Here is a 25,588-nt window from a genome sequence, read left to right as displayed (position 1 = left end):
CAAAGCAAGGAGAAAGGACGGACAATCAGATTTTGAGTTGGTGTCAGTAGGGCCCTTTAGCAGGCGTACGGCAACGTCGCCGTATTCAGACCCATTGATTGGATAGAAGCCGATATGAGGAAGTCTACGACGCCATTGAATGCGCCATAAACGCTCCGAGCGAAAGATCGTCGCATGCACTACGGACAACTCCATTGCAGGATTCTGGACAATATTATTTGCCAGACACAGACCAGATTTCAAGACCATGAAAGCCTGATGTTTGTCACACTCCTCGAGCCCCAAAACTTTCGGGAATACAAGAAAAATTTCATGCATGCAGCCTTCTACACTTTAACACAACAGCCATGGAGCGCTTTTGGATCTGTCTCGGCTTAAATCGGAACTGACTGTAATGTATTCTATGGATGATTTTTCAGGAAAATCTCCCACTGATCTCCTTGACTTCCTTCATCAGAAAAATCTGAATGAGAGCATGGGGCGGCTGTTCACATTGGTATATTTGGCGGTGAGCATTCCCGTGTACACTGCTTCTGTCGAGCGGACATTTTAAGCCCTAAAGCGAATTCAAACTTATGCCAGGAATACCATAGGGCGGGTTCGCCTTTCACCATTAGCTTCGATGGGGATAGAAAGTGAGGTTTTGATGGAACTGAAGCGCTCCGATAATCCGTACTACAGAGTAATTGAACTGTTTTTGAGGAAAGCGAGGACGATGGATTTTGTTTACAAATAATCCGAATTTTTGGTGAGTAAAATGTTCTGATTTTCCTAAATGATACTGCACGTTTATGAGTTATTATTGATGTTTTTTATGTGTGTCGCAGCTGTGGGTGCAGTAGAAAGGAAGTTGTTCATCCCTGGTTTTACCCTCGCACCCCCTTGGTTTATCACCAATTAAAGCTTTATGAATAATGGATACTTTATTCGCCATCAATAATTATTTTGGTAAAGCCATATCAGTGTGATCCTCCTTCCATGTTCTAATTTTTTCGCGACTAGCCAGGATTACATGAACGGTAAAAAAGTAAGAGCGATGCGAGGGTGACATATCCAGTCAGGCAGGCGACAGCTCAATAGCTCGAATTTGGATAGAAGTAGGTTCTATTTAGTCGACAGAAATAAAAAATTACTTATATTTAAAATTTAAATAGAACTTGAACAAATACGATACTTCATAATACCCCCGCAGCACTACAGTAAGTGCACGTAAGAGCAAGAGTCATCCGTTTTTCATTTTTCTTCCTCGATGGATTTTGGCACCCCCAGCAACAGCTGCTCACAGTGAGCAGCTGTTGCTGGGGGTGCCAGAATCCATAGAGTTCTATCTTGCATCAGACCAGAGAATCTTATTTTTCATCATCTCAGAGTCCTTCAGGTGTCTTAGCAAACTCCAAGATAGAACTTTTTGGCCTTAATTCTAAACGGTATCTGTGGAAACAACCAGGCACTGCTCATCACTTGTTCAATACAGTCCCCACAGTGAAGCATAGCAGTGGCAGCATCATGCTATGGGGGTGTTTTTCAGCTGCAGGGACAGGACGACTGGTTGCAATCGAGGGAAAGATGAATGTGACCAAGTACAGGGATATCCTGGACAAAAGCCTTCTCCAGAGTGCTAAGGACCTCAGACTGGGCCAAAGGTTTACCTTCCAACAAGACAATGACCCTAAGCACACAGCTAAAATAACGAAGGAGTGGCTTCACAACAACTCTGTGACTGTTCTTGAATGGCCCAACCAGAGCCCTGACTTAAGCCCAATTGAGCATCTCTGGAGAGACCTAAAAATGGCTGTACACCAACGTTTACCATTCAACTTGACAGAACTGGAGAGGATCTGCAAGGAGGAATGGCAGAGGATCCCCAAATCCAGGTGTGAAAAACGTGTTGCCTCTTTCCCAAGAAGACTCATGGCTGTATTAGCTCAAAAGGGTGCTTCTATTAAATACTGAGCAAAGGGTCTGAATACTTAGGACCATGTGATATTTCAGTTTTTCTTTTTTAATAAATCTGCAACAATTTCAAAAATTTTTTTTTTGTCTGTCAATATGGGGTGCTGTGTGTACATTAATGAGGGAAAAAATTAATTTAAATGATTTTAGCAAATGCCTGCAATATAACAAAAGTGAAAAATTGAAGGGGGTCTGAATACTTTCCGTACCCACTGACCAAGGGAACTGAGCTTGTAAGCTCCACCCTATAGGGGCCCGTGGTCACCAACAGGGGGTGCCCCAATGCCTTTGGAGCCCTGGCCCTCAGCACTTCTGCCACACCCGGAAGTGCTGGGGGGGAAGAAGACCAGGGACACCTGGTGTGCTTCCGGGTGCGCATCCTGTACTTCGCCACACAGGGGAGTGCTGGTGGAAGCTGATCGGGAGGCACCTGGAACACGTTCAGGGGGAGATAAAAGGGGCCCCTTCCCTCTGTTTGTTTGATGGCTGGAGTCAGGAGGACGAGACAAGGTCTTGGAGGAGAGGACAGGAGGCGACCTGAAGAGAGAGACAAAAAGCGTTGTGAGGCCTGGAGTTTTGGGGTTGTGTGGCACTTTTGTAAATATGAAGTCAGTAAATAAACGTGTGTTAGGTGTTTTAAACATGTCTACCTGTCTGTGTCTGCGCTACACACACACACACACACACATATATATATATATATATATATATATATATATATATATATATATATATATATATATAAACCGCTCAAAAAAATTAAAGGAACACTTTGAAAACACATCAGATCTCAATGGGAAAAAGAAATCCTCCTGGATATCTATACTGATATAGACTGGGTAATGTGTTAGGAACAAAAGGATGCCACATCATTTGATGGAAATGAAAATGATCAACCTACAGAGCCCTGAATTCAAAGACGCCCCAATAATCAGAGTGAAAAAATTGTGGCAGGCTAGTCCATTTTGCCAAAATTTAATTGCAGCAACTCAAAATTGTACGCAGCACTTTGTATGGCCCCTGTGTTCTTGTATACATGCCTGACAACATCGGTGCATGCTTCTAATGAGATGATAGATGGTGTTGTGGGGGATCTCCTTCCAGATCTGGACCAGGGCATCACTGAGCTCCTGGACAGTCTGAGGTGCAACCTGGTGGCATTGGATGGACCAAAACATAATGTCCCAGAGGTGTTCTATTGGATTTAGGTCAGGAAAGTGTGGTGGCCAGTCAATGGTATCAATTCCTTCATCCTCCAGGAACTGCCTGCATACTCTCACCACATGAGGCCAGGAATTGTCGTGTACCAGCATAGGGTCTGACAATGGGTCCAAGGATTTCATCCGGATACCTAATGGCAGCCAAGGTGCCTTTGTCAAGCCTGTAGCGGTCTGTGTGACCCTCCATGGATATGCCTCCCCAGACAATCATTAACCCACCACCAAACTGCTCATGCTGAATGATGTTACAGGCAGCATAATGTTCTCCATGGCTTCTCCAGACCCTTTCACTTCTGTCACGTGCTCAGGGTGAACCTGCTCTCATCTGTAAAAAGTACAGGGCACCAGTGGTGCATCTGCCAATTCTGGTATTCTATGGCGAATGCCAATCGAGCTGCATGCTGCTGGGCAGTGAGCTCAGGGCCCATTAGAGGACATGGGGCCCTTTGGTCACCCTCATGAAGTCTTTCTGGTTGTTTGGTCAGAGACATTCACACCAGTGGCCTGCTGGAGGTCATTTTGTAGGGCTCTGGCAGTGCTCATCCTGTTCCTCCTTGCCCAAAGGAGCAGATACTGGTCCTGCTGATGGGTTATGGACCTTCTATGGCCCTCTCCAGCTCTCCTAGAGTAACTGCTTGTCTCCTAGAATCTCCTCCATGCCCTTGAGACTGTGCAGGGAGACACAGCAAACCTTCTGGCAATGACACGTATTGATGTGCCATCAATACCACCAAGTTGGACTACCTGTGCAACCTCTGTAGGGTCCAGGTATTGCCTCATGCTACCAGTAGTGACACTGACTGTAGCCAAATGCAAAACTAGTGAAGAAACAGTCAGAAAAGATGAGGAGGGAAAAATGTCAGTGGCCTCCACCTGTTAAACCATTCCTGTTTTGGGGTCATCTCATTGTTGCCCCTCTAGTGCATCTGTTGTTAATTTCATTAACACCACAGCAGCTGAAACTGATTAACAACCCCCTCTGCTACTTAACTGACCAGATTAATATCCCATAAGTTTCATTGACTTTATGCTATACTCTGATTAAAAAGTGTTCCTTTAATTCTTTTGAGCAGTATGTGTATATATATATATATATAGTGGGATGCAAAAGTTTGGGCAACCTTGTTAATAGTCATTATTTTCCTGTATAAATCTTTGGTTGTTATGATAAAAATGTCAGTTAAATATATCATATAGGAGACACACACAGTGATATTTGAGAAGTGAAATGAAGTTTATTGGATTTACAGAAAGTGTGCAATAATTGTTCAAACAAAATCAGGCAGGTGCATAAATTTGGGCACCGTTGTCATTTTATTGATTCCAAAACTTTTAGAACTAATTATTGGAACTCAAATTGGCTTGGTAAGCTCAGTGACCCCTGACCTACATACACAGGTGAATCCTATAATGAGAAAGAGTATTTAAGGGGTCAATTGTAAGTTTCCCTCCTCCTTTAATTTTCTCTGAAGAGTAGCAACATGGGGGTCACAAAACAACTCTCAAATGACCTGAAGACAAAGATTGTTCACCATCATGGTTTAGGGAAGGATACAGAAAGCTGTCCCAGAGATTTAAGCTGTCTGTTTCCACAGTTAGGAACATATTGAGGAAATGGAAGACCACAGGCTCAGTTCAAGTTAAGGCTCAAGTGGCAGACCAAGAAAGATTTCGGATAGACAGAAGCGACGAATGGTGAGAACAGTCAGAGTCAACCCACAGACCAGCACCAAAGACCTACAACATCATCTTGCAGCAGATGGAGTCACTGTGCATCGTTCAACCATTCGCGACTTTACACAAGGAGATGCTGTATGCGAGAGTGATGCAGAGGAAGCCTTTTCTCCGCCCACAGCACAAACAGAGCCGCTTGAGGTATGCTCAAGCACATTTGGACAAGCCAGCTTCATTTTGGAATAAGGTGCTGTGGACTGATGAAACTAAAATTGAGTTATTTGGGCATAACAAGGGCGTTATGCATGGAGGAAAAAGAACACAGCATTCCAAGAAAAACACCTGCTACCTACAGTAAAATATGGTGGTGGTTCCATCATGCTGTGGGGCTGTGTGGCCAGTGCAGGGACTGGGAATCTTGTCAAAGTTGAGGGACGCATGGATTCCACTCAGTATCAGCAGATTCTGGAGACCAATGTCCAGGAATCAGTGACAAAGCTGAAGCTGCGCCGGAGGTGGATCTTTCAACAAGACAACAACCCGAAACACTGCTCAAAATCCACTAAGGCCTTCATGCAGAGGATCAAGTACAACGTTCTGGAATGGCCATCTCAGTCCCCAGACCTGAATATAATTGAAAATCTGTGGTGTGAGTTAAAGAGAGCTGTCCATGCTCGGAAGCCATCAAACCTGAATGAACTAGAGATGTTTTGTAAAGAGGAATGGTCCAAAATACCTTCAACCACAATCCACACTCTCATTGGAACCTACAGGAAGCGTTTAGAGGCTGTAATTTCTGCAAAAGGCGGATCTACTAAATATTGATTTCATTTCTTTTTTGTGGTGCCCAAATTTATGCACCTGCCTGATTTTGTTTGAACAATTATTGCACATTTTCTGTAAATCCAATAAACTTAATTTCACTTGTCAAATATCACTGTGTGTGTCTCCTATATGATATATTTAACTGATATTTTTTATCGTAACAACCAACGATTTATACAGGAAAATAATGACTATTAAAAAGGTTGCCCAAACTTTTGCATCCCACTGTATGTGTGTATGTATGTATGTTTATATGTGTGTATATGTATATATGTGTGTGTGTATATATATACATACACACATATATATAATATACACACAGGTATTATTGTAAACATAATCACAGAAGAAGATGCTTTAAGTCTGACATATCAGTAATTCTTACCGTTAACAAAGCTAAAGTAAATGTTTGCATAGTAAATTATCAGACACAGTTATGGTTGGTTGATTATACAGCACACAGCTACACAATGAGTATCCATCCATTATCTAACCCGCTATATCCTAACTACAGGGTCTGCCTGAGCCAATCCCAGCCAACACAGGGAGCAAGACAGGAAACAAACCCGGGCAGGGCGCCAGCCCACCGCAGGGCACACACATAAACTATGCGCACACTAGGGACAATTTAGAATTGCCAATGCACCTAACCTGCATGTCTTTGGACTGTGGGGGTACCCGGAGGAAACTCGCACAGACACGGGGAGAACATGCAAACACAACGCAGGGAGGACCCAGGAAGCGAACCCGGGTCTCCTAACTGCAAGGCAGCAATGCTACCCTGCGCCACCGTGCTGCCCCACAATGAGTATGTATGTAGGAAATAAGACAGAATGGTTGTTGAGCATAGGTTGATGCAAAGTAATGCACATAAATTTTCCTTCATGGTTTATCTGTATATTTTCCACCTCAACAGACACATACATATATACTAAAAACAATGACACACCACTAGGTTAAAATGGCCAAGTGATACACATTGATATTTGAAACACAATTGCACTTTTTAATGTTTATATCTACTTTTTGTTATTAGTATTTATAAATTACAATTGTCTTCCTGTTTATTCTTCCTCCCTTGCTTCCTAAACGCACTATAGTCTAAAAAAGAGTAAATATAGAAAGCTTCCTACCTACAACTGATCCTTGGAACATGTCTTTTTTGCTGTTTGTAGAAATGTGAACCCTGTTTTATGCAGATGCACGAAAGAAGGAACTGTACTTTTAGAGCATAAATCACCATATGTCAAATGATTACATTGAGTGGGGTCATAGTTTCCAAAGGAAGAAGGTCACTGTTTTTTGTTTTTGTTTTTTTTGTCTGTTCAACTTTCTATTACACCTTCACAACACTGGGATAAATTAGGTTGGCATTGGCTGAAAAGCTGTCCACTTTGTAGGCATAAAATATGCATCATTCTTTGCATAACTTTTCACATAATCTTTCCATGACTGTGGTAAAGGGTACTTGGGAAAACTGGTACTGTATAACACAGATCAAAATCTTCCTCAGGGAATTACATTATAATTAAACAGAAAACACTAAATCATACTGTAATGTACACAAGATAGGAAAACTGGACAGGATGGCAGTTCATCACAGAAAGCATTAACAAACTCATCCACTTATCACGCACCAAGAAGATTTACTGTTGCCATTTAAACTATCACAGATGTCTTTTAGAATGTGTGGGTGGAAACCAAAATAATTCAGCTACACTCGGGTGGACTCTACAGATGGTAGCTAGGTTGGAAATGAAATGTGGGTTCTTTGTTGGGAGTGTGAGCATTGGGTATAGGGTGCTCATTTTATTATATGTAAAATTGGCTTTTGATTTCACTAAGATGTTGGTCTTTTTGTGTCTTTCAATAAAGATTTGGTTAAAAAAAGCGGATTCCTGGAACTGTGTGAGGCATTATGTTCATTGTTCTATCTCTAACTCCACATGATGTCTTTAGATCACTAAGGTATTAACTTGATTTCATGGGCCCTGCAGGAGAAGTAATAAAGCACTGAAGTTTCAGGTTCATATTCCAATGAAGGGAACTGACCAGCATTAGTGAAGTTAATAATAATAAAAAAAAAAAAGTCCATCACCATGGCACTTAGTGTGGCCATCTCTGTAAAGTCAGTTTTAGTGGGAAGAATTCTGTTTTGTATGAGCTGCCTGCAAAAGATGTACAAATATGTCATTAGTAATTTCTGAAGTTTCTACCTTTGAATTTATCACAGTGCTTTGTGCTTACACTGATTGAAGAGTACTATGCAAAATAAACTGAATATGTCTTGTAATCAGTAAAACAAATAGAATTAAACTTTGGCTCCCCAACGTTAGGCAGGGAGTGTGATATACTGAATTTTCAGGGTTGAATGAGGAAGAGAGAGAAAAAATTGAAAGAGAGAGAGCAGGAACCAGAAAGTAGTCTGGGCAAATGAATAAAGAGATTATTATAAGCCAAAATCGTTAATCTGTGTTGAACATTTTAAAGTGAATGATGTAAGTATAATTACTGCCTCAACAGTGCAGTGCATTTTTGTTAAAAACTATATGCATTCAACTAAGAAAAGTGCTGCATGAGCTGAAAATTTTAGATTTCTCAGTTCATTTGAATTTATTTCTACTGCTGCATAATTTCAACAAAACATCTCAAATAAATATCTTGTTCATCATTGGATTTGCTTATTTTGTAGGATAAAGGATGGCTGTCTCAAAATGTTAACATTTGTATCCAGCAGCTTTAGTTTGCGTGGCACCCCTGGGACACATTTGGCAACACTGCTAATTCTTAGTACAACCTAAATGTGCTTAACAAGTGTGATATTTGGAAACACCAAGCAAGTACTATAAAATTACAATATAACCCCTTTTCTCACTTGTCATGAGCAGACTCTGGCTGTCCTCCCAGACCAGGATTCTTTCTATGATGTTACAGACTGTCTGGAAAAACAAGGTATGGAAGCTATCATTCAGCGACATCTCAGAGGTAAAGGAGCAGACCCGGATTTGAAGCATCAGTTCACTATTTATGAGGTAAGAAATTCAAATCCTTGCAGGTAACATGCATTTGAGAAATCTAACTATCATTCTTGCAATCTCTGTAGAGATATTTTGTTGTTTTTGTTTAGCTCCTAGGTGGATAAATGCCAGAGCAAGAGTTAATAAATTCTATAGTATTGCCAGCTCTGCTAGTATGTTGAAGGATTCTATGATGATTTGTCACATTGGTCTAATTATATGGCCCACTGTTTGCAAGAATACTGTTCTTAGTTTAGTGAAAATAAATACCTGTTTTCTGGGGCTAATGTCACATAACCTAAAATGGTTATTAATTTTGCTTATTCAGATATGGTATTACCTATGGCGTAGGATTAAGATTTTTAACAAATAAAGAAAAAGGAAAAATAAGAACGCATGGATTCTATATTCTATTATGCTATTACCAGAAAGTCTTACCCTGCATGCAAGGCTAGGGACAATACCACTATAATGTATCAGTGCAAGATTCTTTTTTTTATTTACTTCCTTGTACCTTAAAAAAATTTGAACTCTGTTAAACATTGGCTCCAAGCAGTGATATTTTTGGTATACAACATGTACGTTCTGCTGCTGTTTGAAAGATGGATGACTCTTCCGCAGCAATTGTGGTCATACGTTCTTTCACTGTATTGTAAGAACTAGTGAGTCTGATAAATGCAGGTTTCGAGAAGGTCTGTGTTAATGTTCAAGTACAGTTGTGTTCAGAATAGCAGTGTGTTTAAAAAAGCGAATAAAGCTCAAAATCCTTATAATAGCTTTTATTTCCATACTTGCAAAAGCATTGGGGACACTGCACATTCTATTCCAAATCATAACATGAAGAAAAATTGATCAAATTTGTTTTATTCCTTTACAGAAAGTGAAGAAAAGGGAATATTAGGCTGTTCAAAAATAGCATTGTCTGCATTCTTCTTTACAAACTCGAATATTCACTGTGTAAACTGAAAAATGTTTCAAGATTTTGCTTTCCTTCACTGAACTAATGTTTAGTTGTATAACCACTGTTTCTGAGAACTGGTGCACATCTGTATTGCATGGAGTCGACCATCTTCTGGAACCTGTGAACAGGTATTCCAGCCCAGGATGATTAGACTACATTCCACAGTTCTTCTGCATTGCTTGGTTTTGCCTCAGAAATAGTATTCAATTGGATTAAGGTCCTGGGATTGGGCTGACCACTCCATAACATCAATCTTGTTGGTCTGGAACCAAGATTTTGCCTGTTTATTGGTGTGTTTGGGGTTGTTGACTTGTTGAAACGCCCATTTCAAAGACATTTCCTCTTCTGTATAAGGCAACATTACCTTTTTCTAGTATTTTGAGGTATTCAAAATGATTCGTAATCCCTGGTATGTGATAAATAGACCCAACACCATAGTATGAGAAGCATCCTCATATCATGATGCTTGCTTCACTGTCTTCATAGTGTACTGCGGCTTGAATTCAGTGTTTGGAGGTTGTCTCGCAATCTGTCTGTGACCCCTAGACCCAAGAAGAACATTCTTGCTTTCATCAGTCCACAAAATGTTGCAACATTTCTCTTTAGGCCAGTCAATATGTTCTTTGTCAAATTGTAACCTCTTCAGCACCTTTTGATTTTTTTATTTTTTTCCTTTCATTGGGACTTTGTGGGGGCATCTTGCTGATAGCTTGGCTTCACATAGGCGTCTTCTAATTGTAACAGTACTCACTGGTAAGTTTAGACCGCCTTTGATCTTCCTGGAGCTGATCATTGGCTGAGTCTTTGCCATTTTGGTAATTCTTCGATCTATTCGAATGGTAGTTTTCTGTTTTATTATACATCTTTCAGGATTTGGTTGCCATTTTTAAGCATTTGCGATTATTTTAGCTGAGCAGGCTCAGTTTCAGTGCTTCTTTGTTTCCCCCTCTCCCATTAACTTTTTAATTAAAGTACGCTGTTCTTCTGATGCAACGACTCATTTTATTCAGGTTTTCGGAGAGAAATGCACTATAACCTTAAATAAGGGCCGTAATTGACACCTGTTTTTTTCACAGAATGAATGACCTCCACACTGCTATTATTTTGAACATGCCCATTCAATTAATGATTCAATTGCACAGAATCTGCAGCATGCATGTTATGACTGTTGGGTCACACCTACTAGTACATTATTTGGCATGTAGAAGTATAATTTCTACCGAAAGAAGCGATTGATCACGTTAGTGATATCGGACTACTATTATTTTGAACACAATCTTATCTGACAACTGTAAACTGGCTACAGTATGCTCTGTGATGGCCTGGTATATTGTCTAAGTTGGTACTTGCCATGTGCCAACAACTGCTCTGGTCCCCTACATCCCCATAATGCTCAAGAAGGTTTACCAAATAACTAAATATTCTAGCAACACATCATCCCGAGGCACAATGCAAGTACAGAGATTTGATACAATTGGAGGTGTTTTTCTTTTTCCAGTTGTACTAATTTCATTTTGTCTTCATACATTTTTTTCAGTGTGTTTTTTGTCTAGTCTAAATTATCCTAGTAAACTGTGTTCTTTAGCTGTGGGTATTTTAACCTTACTGCTAATTAGATTTGACATATTCACATTAAATATGTGTTTAGTTCCAGTTATTTCACATTGTGTTTGGACTGATACTGTCATATTTCAGAGTTGTTGATTGTTATACCCATTGTTTGAAACGTTTTCTACCTACAAGTAGAGTTTAGTTTTTGAATCAGTTGAATTTTAAATAAAAAGAAGCAATATGGGGGTTGAAGATGTGTTGAGACATTCAACCAATCTTCTTTAGGCCATATATTCTGGGAATGTATGAAATTAACATTTTCTAAAAGAATCTTTACAAGCAAATATGAAGATCTCTTCCACTAGAATTTTGGTAGTATGGATAAAATCAAACAACAACATTTATGTATATAGTATGTTTTCATACAAATGACATAGTTCAAACTGCTTTACTAGATGATGAAAGAAAAAAGAAAAAATCTAAAAATAAGATTAGGCAATACTAAGTAACAAAGGATAAAGTAAGGTCCGGTGGCCAGGAAGACTGAAAATAATAATAGCAAAAAAAATTTCCTGAGGGCTGAAGGAAAAAATTCTATCCACTGGGCATTCTACCTAACATAAATGATCTAAATCAGTCCTCATGGTTTTCAGGCTTCACATGGAAGAATTACATGATGGTCATGTGGACATTTGGCCTTCAATCCATCAATGTCGGGACTACATGGTGTCTTGTTCAGGGGGGGGTGGTGGTGCAGATTGCCACCACAGAAACCCGGAAAAAGAACAGCAGAAAAGTAGGGGTTAATATGGTGTTGTGGAGCCATAATAAAAACAATAATTATATGCATATACAGAAATAGCAGGGTTATACTGAAACGAAGCTATAAGAAAGCCATATTAAAATGTATTTTTTAGCAGTTTTGCTCCACCTTATTAGCCTGACGAATTTCAATCTGTTAAGCTATTCCAGATTTTAGGTGCATAACAGCAGAAGACCGCCTCACCACTTCATTAAATTTAGCTGTTGGAGTTATAAGCAGACACTCATTTGAAGATCTGAGGGTAAGATTTGGAGTGTAAGGTGAGAGGCATTCTGAAATATAGGATGAAGTGAAATTATTTAACACTAGAATTACCAGAGCCTACGAAAAAACTCGTAAATCCGTCCCACCTTAAATCGCTTCTTAAAATCGCTCCCAGCTCTCCACCAGCGTCTTTTGTCATCTAAATGTGCTGATAAAAATCAGGCTGCAAGCAGCTGGCTATTCCATCCCCCCACGGACTTAGAACGTGCACAAACTTCTCCCAGCTCATGCCTTGACTGATTTTCTGGGTGTGAAGTGGAGTTTGAGTGGATATAATAGATTGTTGTTTGGAACACACGCATTTCATGTCTGTTCCGTTTCTACAGTAATCTTTGTAAACACATTGTTAAAACAGAAACGTTTTTTATATTCTAGTAGTAGATGACAAAATGTATGCATAAACTATAATAATGTATGAAGCCTGAAGTATCAAAGAAATACTTTCACAAAAGCTACAAATCTAACACAACAATTGCGCTTTTATTCAAAAATATAACTGCAGACACAAAAAGCCGCTTTAACATGCAACATTGATACCCATTTATTATGACTGCCTCTGGCGCAATAGAATCGGCTGCTGACTGGGAATCAAAAGGTTGCAAGTTCGATCCTGCACCACTCCATTTTGAGAAGTAAACTGCTCTTAGTCTTACTATTTTAGAATAAAAACATACATTTGATTTCAGTCTGTAACAGCCGGTGTAATTTATGATACTTGTAAAGGTTAGCTTTGTTTGTTTGTGTTTTTTATTTATTTATTTTTTTTTTTGTCAGTTTTATTATCTCGGCCGCGTTCACGAGCCCAAACAAACCCCACCCCCGCATCTGACACTGCTGTTTTCACATAGACGCGCTGTAACAGAGGTAAACTCGGCTCCCTTCTACATCGGAGCAAGAATGCACATACCATTGCTTGCATACTAAAGTGTCAGCAAGCACTTTTCGTGGCATTACACACAGTTTTGAGCATGCCCTCTGCACACTACTTGTGACTTTAGGCTTTAGGAAGTAAGTAAATAAATAAAGGTAAATTCGTGTCATAAAATTATTTCTTCAAAACATATGTTATTTATTTGGCACGGACATGCTCAAAAAATACATGTGTAATGTAAATAAAAAAAAAAAAAAAAGCTAACCTTTACAAGTATCATACATTACACCAGCTGTTACAGACTGAAATCAAATGTATGTTTTTATTCTAAAATAGTAAGACTAAGAGCAATTTACTTCTCAAAATGGAGTGGTGCAGGATTGAACTCGCGACCTTTTGATTGCCAGTCAGCAGCTGGTTCTATTGCGCCACAGAGGCAGGCATAATAAACGGGTGTCTATATACAGTACAGACAATACTAGAGACTGAGAAGCTCCTTGAATAACAACGGCAAGGTACTCAATAGATGCAAATGTACCAAACCTTGCATCTTTACACTTTAGCCAACTCAAATAAATATTTGCTAAACCGCTGCCTTTCTTACCTTGGTGAAGCGCATTAGTAAAGCTGTAATTCAGAGGTACAGATTTGATTAATTATAGCAGCACCATCAGAGCTAAGCCATGTTTCACTTATTTTAATAAAGTCGAAATTCCTATCACTAATAAGATTATTGATGGAAAACTTCCTGTTGGTTAATGCTCCAACATTTAATATGGCCATATTTAAGGTCTCTGAAGAGCACAACTGAATTATAGGAGCGCTAAATGGCTGTTTGAAATGGTAATTAAGTTTTTCATGTTAATGCCACATTGTGTGGATTTTTTATTTAATCTATAGTCTTTTTATAGTTTTACTAAAGTGCACATCTCAAGGTGAAATGGTAATTTATTCCCATTTATGCCGCAGTGTCTTAATTTTTTTTACATGAACTGAGGTTGGTTATTAAAGTATTGATGCAGTGCACATTTAAGGAGGAGTATGCTACAGAGTTATCATGTCTTTGAAAGGCATTATGGAAAGAATTAGGATTAAAAGTACATAATCAGGAGAGACGGATTATTTTACAGATATTTTCGGAGAGGACCCGGGCACTGATAAAAGATAATACAACCTCCATCTCACCTTAGTAGGGAAAATTAATTCTGTCAAAACTAATATTCTCCCTGTGCTGCTCTGTCTATTCCAGAGTATCCCTATATACATAAAAAATCAATTTTTAGGTAATTACACTCAACTATAATATCTTTCATCTGGAAACAGCAGTGCCTACAAAAGATCTAAAGCAGAAGGTGGCAGGGCAGTAACTACCTCTCAGTTTTACTACTGGGCAACAAGTGTTCATACTATTGTGCCGATCAAAAGTCCCAAAGCACGTTTTATTCCAAAAAGTTCCAAAATGCACATTGAACAGAATAATCAAATCAAGAAACCCTGGCTAGTAGCACAGAGGCCCATGTAGAATATTTATAAAATAAAAAATGTATTCTTAATGAACATAATCTGATATAACATGAAGCTCCATGGTGCACAAAAAGGAGTTGCCAGCAAAGGCGAACAAAATTCCTAATACAATATTCCAAGACAAGTTAAAAAAAAACAGAAGGTCAAAAATACAGAAAACACAATAAATATACGCAGAGACACTAAAAAACACTTGCAGACTTCCTAGCACATTCCAATGAACTCCCAGTAACTGTGAGGAGCCCTCATTTTTATAGTGCTAAGGGCCGCCCCTGGCATTGATGGGCTGGTGGTATAGTCTCTTGGGTCCACAAATCCCATGGAAAATAAAGATACATATAAATAAAATACAGAACAATATTAAACAAGAATTTGAAACTCCGCTGGGGGAGAAACCCTAGCTGAAACAAAACACATGCATTAAAATCTTGGGAACTGGCAGAAATTCTCAAATCAGCAGTGTCCTGGCTTGCAGTGGAGATCAAATCCTGTTGTAGATATTCCTTGTATGCCTTGCTTTGTTCTCCATACAATAGTAACTATTGTCAACTTAAAATATGGAACCTATGCAGAACACATTTCAAGGTAGAAAGGCTCTTGTATATCGCTCCTGTACATCATAGCCGCCTGTTCCACCTTCTCAGACTACTCTGTGTTTAACATTTGGAAAATTCTTTAGATTAAAACATCTAGAGATCTTTATATATACAGTGTATTTACATCTTATGAAGAAATATGCTGCAAATTTAACGTTTGAGCTACACACTTTTTTCCTATATGCTGATTAGAATTTTTTTTAATAAATCTATTGAACTTGCTACATCTGACACCCATATTGATCTCAACGCCCATTTCTGGTAGTCTTGATGAAGACCAGGAGAGCATTTCAACAATATATCAAAATATTTCAGTAAGTTTACCCTTCAAAGATCCTAGGGAATGCTGGGAAAGGGACATTTCACTTAGCATCTCAGAAAAGGAGGGCAACTCGGCCATACACAAAATACACTGTAGTTCTATATGTGCCATACATTCAATAATTCTGGAAAAATTCTAACCCACTTTCTATAACTCCGAGTAAGTGATGTTCTATATTATCTCAAATTAGAAAAAATCAAGTCCTCCCTTAAAGGATATATTCAAAAGTTTGTTTTTTTTTATAACATGGCATGTATTCATTATCATTTTAGGTAAACCTGCTGAGCCTTTGATTGATTCTCATATTATTCTTTTTTATCATATTTATAAAATTTAGATTTTTTTTGCTTTTGTCTTTAGTTAGGATTGGGGTCGAACGTTGTTTTGTGCTGCTTTTTTTTTGTGGGTCTCTTTTTTACATTCAAATAGTTGTATCCATTAAGTTATTTGTTTTGACTGAGTAGAATTCTGGTTTTTGAAAATAAAATTAAATTAATAATAAAATTATTAAAATAAGAGTCTTTGGTAAAAAGTGCTAACTTTTACAAACCAGATTTTCTACTGTATACTTTTTATCTCAACTTCTGTTGTTCACGTTATTAATGATGATAAAGTCCGTAATCTTGGAGAGTTAGCTAAAAATATAATTCTTTAAAATAAACTTTTTACATAAATTGTTTCAGTTTAACATACATAAAGAAATATTTATGTACTTTGATTGGTGGCCTGGTGAAAAAGATGGAATTTAGATAAAGGTTTTAGAGAAAATGGGGAGAGCTCATGCATGCCCTAAAAGCGGACAAAGACTACTTATTTTTAGTGTTAGTTCAGTATTTTCATGTCAGTGCAGTAAGAATCAATTGTGAAGAGATTTCAGCTGGTTGTGTAAAAAAAAAGAAAAATAAAATTAACTGTGATCATGACTAGAAGATGAGTTTCAGAATTATAGACCATTTTCCTGCCAGTAATATTTCAATTCTTCTGCTAAGCTGTGAAGAAAAAAAAAATCCTCCTTGGCAAATCCTACCATTATTCAGTTTTTACTATATTTTGAAATCCACAGTTTCCAAGTTCTAAAATTAGATATGACATTCTCCTGGAAGTACTGAAATCAGGGATGATATGTTAAACTAGATATCTGTAACTATTTTATGTGGCCTGTGAGAATGAGTAAGTGGGTGCTGTATAACTTTTCGTTTCACTGACAAGGAAGCTCTTTCAACTTAACCAAATTACAGTTTAAGCAACATAGTTTATTTAAGCCTTCACCAAGTTTTCACTCGATCTTCATCATAACAATGTTGAGTCTTTTAGAAAATGAGAAAATTAGGTCTTGCCTATAGTGTACATTTAGGTATATGCTGGTGCAATGTGGGTCAAGTAGATAAGGTAATTAACTTGAAAGCATAAGTTCACTTACTAGCATTAGCATTCTGTATTAAATTGTTGTAGAGTTTTTAAAATAGAATTTGCTATGATAACAGATTTAAACCTGTGACTTTTTTTTTTTTTACACTTTTGCCAATGACCCAATAATATTAAAGAATAGAGTGATTTATGTTTAATTATTATTTCTAACAACAATTAAATGTAATTTTCTTAAGTTTTGCTTCTTGTTCTTTCAGAGCCTTTCGGTGTAAAATACATATGATCTATAAATGTATAACAAACTTTTTTTTTTTTTTGTGTGGAACACCAGAATGCTTTAAAACATGAGGATGAAGAGCAAGACCAGTCTTTGCCACACACTCGCAGGGACCGACGGAAACTCACTCCAAGTGCAGATGATGCCCGGAAGCACAGAAGAGCCTCAGGGCAGAATGAACCAGAGGTCGCATTGCAGGAGAAAGTTGAGACGGGCGCCATTTATTTAAATTCTTCTCGCAAGCATTCTGAACGGAGTCCAACCACTGAGAAGCCAAGTTTGAGGGCAGAGAGGATTTCCAGTCCAGTACTAAGTGACATAATCCCCAGCCCTTCTTTGTCAGCCTTTGACACTCATAAAGGGGTCCAGTCCACTAATTCTAATAGTGTTACCCACTTCACGTAAGTGCATGCTTCAGTGATGACCTTGCTTCTGTGGTAATAGTCAAAGATCAGCAAGTGTAAATTTGCATTTTTGGAATCTTGCAGTGTGCTTGACTTTGTATGTTTTGATAGTCTAATGAAGAATACATCCTGTAGTAATCAATATAAAATATCCTTTCTTGTGCTAAACAAACCTGAGAAACATTTCTTGAGATGCTGTCATGGTTTACCTGGGCCCATAATTTTATTTTAATTATCTTTTTCCATTAGATGTCAGGCCAAACCCAGCATCTAGTAAACCCTTGGCAATATATAAAGATTTTTCAGATTTTTGTATTTATGTTTTTGTTGCGTCTTTATATCTTTTGTCCACTTTGTCTTGTTCAACTTTAGATTTTTCTTTTCTCCTAAACTGAAACTGTGCTAGTGTTTCTTCATTCATATTTTTTAAATGTTTTCATTTAGGTCAGTTAATTTTCCCAGATTACTGTTATATTTTGGTAACTGTACCATCATTAGTAAAGAGGAGATTATGCTGACAATGTTTCAATGTTTAGTGGACCTTTTATTTGAACAAAAGGACTTCTCTTGACTAACTGTTACACCTTTATGCCCATTTTGTGTTTAGCATCCTTGTATTGACCTTAAGAAAAAGTGCTTGAATCATGAATCCAATTATTGTAGCTGCTGCTGTTCTTATTTTTTTTTGTCTTTATTGCTTGTTTTCTTATGCATGGATTTTTATGGCAGGTGTTCTTGCTTGTTTTTGTGCCTTCTTTATTTTATGTGTGTTGAATTATTTTGTCTCATTCATTGTTCTGTTTTTCCTTCCTTAACCTCATTTAACTTGTGTTTGATTCACATTTGAAATAGTGATACAAATGATAATCTATAAAACAGTATGTATATTATACTTTTTTGTGAAGCTTGTAAAGTTCCAACTAGACCTTTGAGTATATCAGATAATAAGGGTAAGTAAACTGGAAGCAACTTACTGTATGTAAGACATAAATGGATAAAGAGTACAATGGATGTATTATCCTTATCTAGATTACAAATGTATTACATTTTTGAAGTCTTTACAAAAATTAGGTAGTACAGTATGTCTCAACACACACACAGACCAAAAGTTTGGAAACACCTCCTCATTCAATGTGTTTACCATTTACATTGGTAGATTCTCACTGAAGGCATCAAAACTATGAATGAACACATGTGGACTTATGTACTTAACAAAAAAAGGTGAAATAACTGAAAACATGTTTTATATTCTAGTTTCTTCAAAATAGCCACCCTTTGCTCTGATTACTGCTTTCACACTCTTGGCATTCTCTCGATGAGCTTCAACAGGTACAGAGCACAAAAGTTAACTCTTTACACAGCGAAACACGTTGATGCTGAATGAGCGAGATGAGACTTCCTGGTTAACACTGCATTCAACTTAATTGCGTGCTCTGATTGGTTAGCTTCTCAGTCATCCGCGAATAGCGTCCCTTGTATGAAATCAACAGGGCAAACCAACTGAGGAAGCATGTACAGGAAGTAAAGACACATTGTCCACAGAACCCGCGAAGCAGCAAAAATCCGTGTTATATATTTAGTTATGCTTTCATATAAAATCCACGATAGAGTGAAGCTGCGAAAGTCGAAGCGCGATATAGTGAGGGATTACTGTACAGGTTAAAACTTTTTTTTTTTTTGAAGCCGCGCGCCCGGTATACCACACGTGTTGTTCTAGCACACGAGTCGTATTCCAAACAAAGGTTGGATACCAAGCAAAATATTTCGCCTCTAAACAGGACGTATACCAAGTTGGATTTATTCCAAAGCAGACGTATACCGGGGTACCACTGTATAATATATATATGTATTATATACAGTATATATATATATATATATATATATATATATATATACTGCTCAAAAGAATTAAAGGAACACTTTTTAATCAGAGTATAGCATAGTCAATGAAATTTATGGGATATTAATCTGGTCAGTTAAGTAGCAGAGGGGTTGTTAATCAGTTTCAGCTGCTGTGGTGTTAATGAAATTAACAACAGATGCACTAGAGGGGCAACAATGAGATGACCCCCAAAACAGGAATGGTTTAACAGGTGGAGGCCACTGACATTTTTCCCTCCTCATCTTTTCTGACTGTTTCTTCACTAGTTTTGCATTTGGCTACAGTCAGTGTCACTACTGGTAGCATGAGGCGATACCTGGACCCTACAGAGGTTGCACAGGTAGTCCAACTTCTCCAGGATGGCACATCAATACGTGTCATTGCCAGAAGGTTTGCTGTGTCTCCCTGCACAGTTTCAAGGGCATGGAGGAGATTCTAGGAGACAAGCAATTACTCTAGGAGAGCTGAAGAGGGCCATAGAAGGTCCATAACCCATCAGTAGGACCAGTATCTGCTCCTTTGGGCAAGGAGTAACAGGATGAGCACTGCCAGAGCCCTACAAAATGACCTCCTGCAGGCCACTGGTGTGAATGTCTCTGACCAAACAACCAGAAAGACTTCATGAGGGTGACCCAAGGGCCCCATGTCCTCTAATGGGCCCTGAGCTCACTGCCCAGCAGCATGCAGCTCGATTGGCATTCGCCATAGAATACCAGAATTGGCAGATGCACCACTGGTGCCCTGTGCTTTTTACAGATGAGAGCAGGTTCACCCTGAGCACGTGACAGAAGTGAAAGGGTCTGGAGAAACCATGGAGAACATTATGCTGCCTGTAACATCATTCAGCATGAGCAGTTTGGTGGTGGGTTAATGATTGTCTGGGGAGGCATATCCATGGAGGGTCACACAGACCGCTACAGGCTTGACAAAGGCACCTTGGCTGCCATTAGGTATCGGGATGAAATCCTTGGACCCATTGTCAGACCCTATGCTGGTACAGTGGCTCCTGGTTCACGACAATTCCTGGCCTCTTGTGGTGAGAGTATGCAGGCAGTTCCTGGAGGATGAAGGAATTGATACCATTGACTGGCCACCACACTTCCCTGACCTAAATCCAATAGAACACCTCTGGGACATTGTTTTGGTCCATCTAATGCCACCAGGTTGCACCTCAGACTGTCCAGGAGCTCAGTGATGCCCTGGTCCAGATCTGGGATGAGATCCCCCACAACACCATCTGTCATCTCATTAGAAGCATGCACCGATGTTGTCAGGCATGTATACAAGAACACAGGGGCCATACAAAGTGATGCGTACAATTTTGAGTTGCTGCAATTAAATTTTGGCAAAATGGACTAGCCTGCCACATAATTTTTTCACTCTGATTTTTGGGGCGTCTTAAATTCAGGGCTCCGTAGGTTGATCATTTTCATTTCCATCAAACGATGTGGCATCCTTTCGTTCCTAACGCATTACCCAGTCTATATCAGTATAGATATCCAGGAGGATTTCTTTTTCCCATTGAGATCTGATGTGTTTTCAAAGTGTTCCTTTAATTTTTTTGAGCAGTTTATATATAATGTATATGTATGTATATATATATATGTATATATATATATATATGTATGTGTATATATATATATATATGTATGTGTATATATATATATATATGTATATATGTATGTGTATGTATAAATCAAATACCACTGACTCACTCATCACAAAATCTCCCAAACCATGAGGATTTGAAATGTAGGTTTCCCATGTCCCAAAGGTGCTGGTTTTAAAAATTTCTTGGTCCAAGCGCAAAATTTCTTATAGTTTTTTAGACTTATTTGTATTTCGGTCCGCTTTTCACGAGAGAACTACTTAACGGAAGTAGATCAGATTTATTTCTATAATTTCCTTGAACATTCCGTTGATTTTGTGACTTTCTCATTGTGCCAAGTATCATAGTTTGCTACCGATTTATTAGCACGAATCCGAGAGAGACCCATCAGGCTGCAGGGAGGGATGTGGGGCCCTCCTCACTTGCGCGTTTGCCTTGGGGTGTAACTGTAACTCCACTTAGTTTACAAAATAAGAGATGGAAATAGCTGACAACTCTAGTCATCCTGACGCTTGTTTGATGCACAAACTAGTGCTAGCCTAATCATTGTGATTCTGTAAAGTGTAATGCAAAATATCATTCTAAACGGCGCTATATTCATGTATCACTATTTAGGTATGAATTAAGCAAAATGACACCTTTTATTGGCTAACTAGAAAGACTACAATATGCAAGCTTTCGAGGCAACTCAGGCCCCTTCAGGCAAGATACAGCCTTGATACATCCAAGATACTATTTATTACTCATCAAGGACATTTTGAAGTGTCTTTTATTCCAGATTTTACTTTTATTGATTCGAAAGGTGTTGGGCTCATTTTGAGTCACCTGTTAAAGAACTTATTTGGTAGGAGTAAGCAAGCAAACCCCATCATCATATGCTGAGAAGATGGCTATCATTTCAAGCCTTAGTTTGGCTTGGGCCATTAGTCCTTAAGATTTTAGGACCAATTTCTTCAAAGATCTCTTTCCTCAATGTAAATTAATGTGTTTAGGGTTTCTTGACAGATACTGCAGAATGCAGTCATTGTCTCATATAACCTTTAGAGCATCCTCCTCTTTGTTGTTGTTATTTAGACACTGTTTTGGTAAGTACTTAATTGAAGGAATATGGAGAACAATATGGATGTCGTGTGACCTTCACTGATGATATTTCCACAGTTTGAGTCTAGTAAATACCTCTGAGCCAAACAGGCTTTTTTTCCTGGCCTAGTTTTTGCCTTTTTTTTTGGACAGAAACCCAGGTTTCTGCTGTCTTCACATCTTTTTGAATTTGGATGGTTGTGATATGTAGATAAATTTTTTTCACAGAATTGGAATAGATAAGGCATATAAGCTACCCATTTAAAATTTGTTTTAACTAAATATCATGTAATTAAAACATTATTTGTATTCTGTGCCCTCAGTTTTATCCATTAATAATTTGCACATACTCCCCTCTCAGAATCTTTTGGCTTGCTGTAAAAATGTGCTTATTCCTAACTATTTACTGAACTTGGGTTCTGTAGTTGTAGTTTGGTTATTAACACTCCTTTTACAATTGCAGAACAGAAGTAATTACACTCTGTCTGAATCAATGGTTGTCATTGTGGCTTTAAAATAAGAAACCAACAGAATCCAGTTAAAAATGACCACTCACCCGTGACCTGTAATATATTTTTACTTTGTGCACAGCTGTTTGATGCCAACTTTGACTACACAAAACACACACATTTATCCCTCTCCACTTTTTGACTTCTGTCCTTCTCTTTGCAGCATCTTTTATCTTGCAAGTTGTAAAATTATCATCTGTAGCTTTGCAGTGGAGTGTGGCTTTTTACTACCTTGTCTGTGTTATTGAATGTTTTGGAGTCAAGGTGCATTCAGAAAAAACTACTTTTTTCAATCATTGTTCTTTACGATGGCTTTACGTTTCTTAGCATGTATTAGAAGCATACAGGTACATATAAATCACACATTTTTTTTGTGGTATTTATTTGCCATTTAACCTTAGTGTTTCTTAATATTAAGAGGTGAAAATTTAAACATTTGTGCATGAAGATAAGATACAGTTCCAAATTTGGCAAAACACAAAGACATGAAAGTGGGTGGGGTACCTAGCTGTTTTTCACTTGGAGCCTTTATTTATCCATCTACTTAGTTATTTATTTATTTAATCAATCCTTAATTCTGTATTTATCAAAGTACAAACCGAATTGAACCATGAATGAAACAAACTAGTTCAGATATGTCAGTCTCCTGACTTTGCATAGGTTATTCTACTAACTGGAATCGTGTGCTTGACTTGGGTTGCATGATTTCACTTGCCATTGATCTCTGCAGAAGCTTCATCTTCATGACTTATGCAGATTAGCACAAGCATCCCATTCAGCTTTTCAAATAATGTTTTCTGTTCTAAAACCAAATTTTCTTCTCATAGCCCAAGTCTCCCAAGCAGTGGGCATTCATTTGTCAGTCATTTTGTGGTACCTGTCAGTTTAGCCAGAAGACAAGAATCTTTAGTAGCAGGCAGTACTGCAGTGGCTGCTAGGTTTGTATTCCATTTGTTTCATTACTGTTGTGCATACCCAAATCATATTTATTTGAAGTATATTAATCATTTAGCAGAGTGTTTAGCACATATAGCCTTTTCAGTTTAATCTTTCTTTGTGTTTTAGGTTTTGTTTCTCCTTTATAAACAGCCAAACAAACTAATTTATCATTGCATTCCATTTTTTAAAACAATATAATTGAGACATTGTTCCCAAATTTTAGGAATTCCAGTGCTTTTTCACTTGTAGTCATCATCCTTTTCTTGTTGGGTCAACAAAGGGGAAAAAATACCTGTTACGCTGGAAATGTTTTCTACTATGGTGGTGTCATTTTGATGTGGTTGAAGGTTTGAAATGTCATTTGGATGCAAGTTCTTCTTTGTCCTGGGACAACAGGGTGGGCACAGGGCTATAAAATTAAATGTATGCATTGACTAGTAGTTCTTATTTTTATTAGCATGTGTAAAGCCAACAAAAATACTGTACAGATCAAGCCTTTGCTGTAATTTTGCTGATCTTTTTATAATCTGGTTATAAATTATGCTTTTTCAGATATTGTGACGGAATGTTTGTTTATTTTTAAGACTTTCGTTTAACAGTTGGTTTGGTTGGTGTCTGCTTTTTATTATAATTTAAGTGAATTGGTATAGAGATTATGTGCAAAAAATCCCTTGCATTTAAAATATCAGGTGGTGTAGTGGTAAGTGATGCTACTTTACAGCTTCAGAGAGAGAGGTTGGATTTTAGTCTTGTTCATTACACTTTATACCAATATTCTGTACTTATTAACACAAACATTCAATAAGGGTTTGCTTTGTCTTCTACATCCTAAAGATATATAAGTTTAATTTAAACAGGGACTTGGAATTATCCTGACTATCCTATGTCCCATTGAAAAGAAATTCAGGATGAGCTAACAATTATGCTAGAGAGCAGTAGCTTCTAAAGTACATTTCGATGGTGCTTATTATATATAGCAAGACACTTTGTAACACTGAGGATATTTTGTGAGGATATGTGAGTTTAACTGCACCTGGGTTGATTTGTATTTTGTACTAAGTGTTTTCCTGTACAGTTAATTCTGAATGGTATGGTTACTACAATGTATAATGTACAAAATTCCATCATCTTCCTATTGGATATTTACTTAAATAGTTGGAGAAACAAAATGAGGACTCTCTGGTGTTGCTGAGAATGCTTCTGACTGTAGGAACATGCCACAGCTATATTTTTTCTAAAGACTGCAAGATTGATTATTTAAACTAATGGACTGATTGAGCTGGAATAAAGTTCCCTCCATGACTTACAGAGATCTCCTCTTTTTTTGCAGCTCTGTACTAAGGGATTTATCCCCTCCTGTGGACAAACCAGACTCTCCCCCAGCTAATCCTTCATCAGAGGAGAATGCAAAAAGTGGTGAAAAGAGTATTTTCAAGTAAGTCTTTCATGCTTGGGTTCATGCTTCAGAATTATAATACATATATTATTCACTTTGAAAGCTACATATATAAAAGTAAAACTTCTCTAAATAGGGATAACTGCTGCAAACAAAGGTTAACATTAATTAATGCTATACAAGGGCTGATGTAAATGTTTCTGTCAGATACTTGGTGTGATTCATCAATTATTTTTACCTTGTATTTTATCCATTTGTAAAGAAATTCAGTGTTCTAGTTTAACATTGGAGCTTTGGTCCACTAACCTAAGAAGACAGCAAGTCCAGCCATTAACACTTTTTTAACACATCAGTCATAAAAAAATATTTAACATTTCTGGACTTCTAGAGTTTACATGAAAACGATTTCCTAAGATGCTTCCCTAAAGGCAGGTTTTGCCTCCCATTAAGTTGGCACAATTAACATTTGATTGTTGCCTATAGGCATAACAATGTATAGATTACAAGAAGACCTAGTAAAGCA

General features: G+C 37.9%; 1 protein-coding gene across 1 annotated transcript in view; it reads left to right on the top strand.

Annotated features, from left to right (window-relative positions):
* fhod1 (formin homology 2 domain containing 1) overlaps positions 1-25,588 on the top strand; it is a 196,577-nt gene that overhangs the window by 114,217 nt on the left and 56,772 nt on the right. The window contains 4 exon segments of the mRNA XM_039762959.1: positions 8,561-8,704; positions 17,301-17,647; positions 23,558-23,668; positions 25,000-25,104. Of these exon segments, the coding sequence (XP_039618893.1) occupies positions 8,561-8,704; positions 17,301-17,647; positions 23,558-23,668; positions 25,000-25,104 (707 nt within the window).

This window comes from Polypterus senegalus, chromosome 9 (assembly GCF_016835505.1).
Source record: "Polypterus senegalus isolate Bchr_013 chromosome 9, ASM1683550v1, whole genome shotgun sequence".
In the NCBI taxonomy this organism is placed as follows: domain Eukaryota; kingdom Metazoa; phylum Chordata; class Cladistia; order Polypteriformes; family Polypteridae; genus Polypterus; species Polypterus senegalus.
The sequence above is the reverse complement of the archived record's forward strand: the minus strand, read 5'-3'. Positions and strand labels throughout refer to the sequence as shown.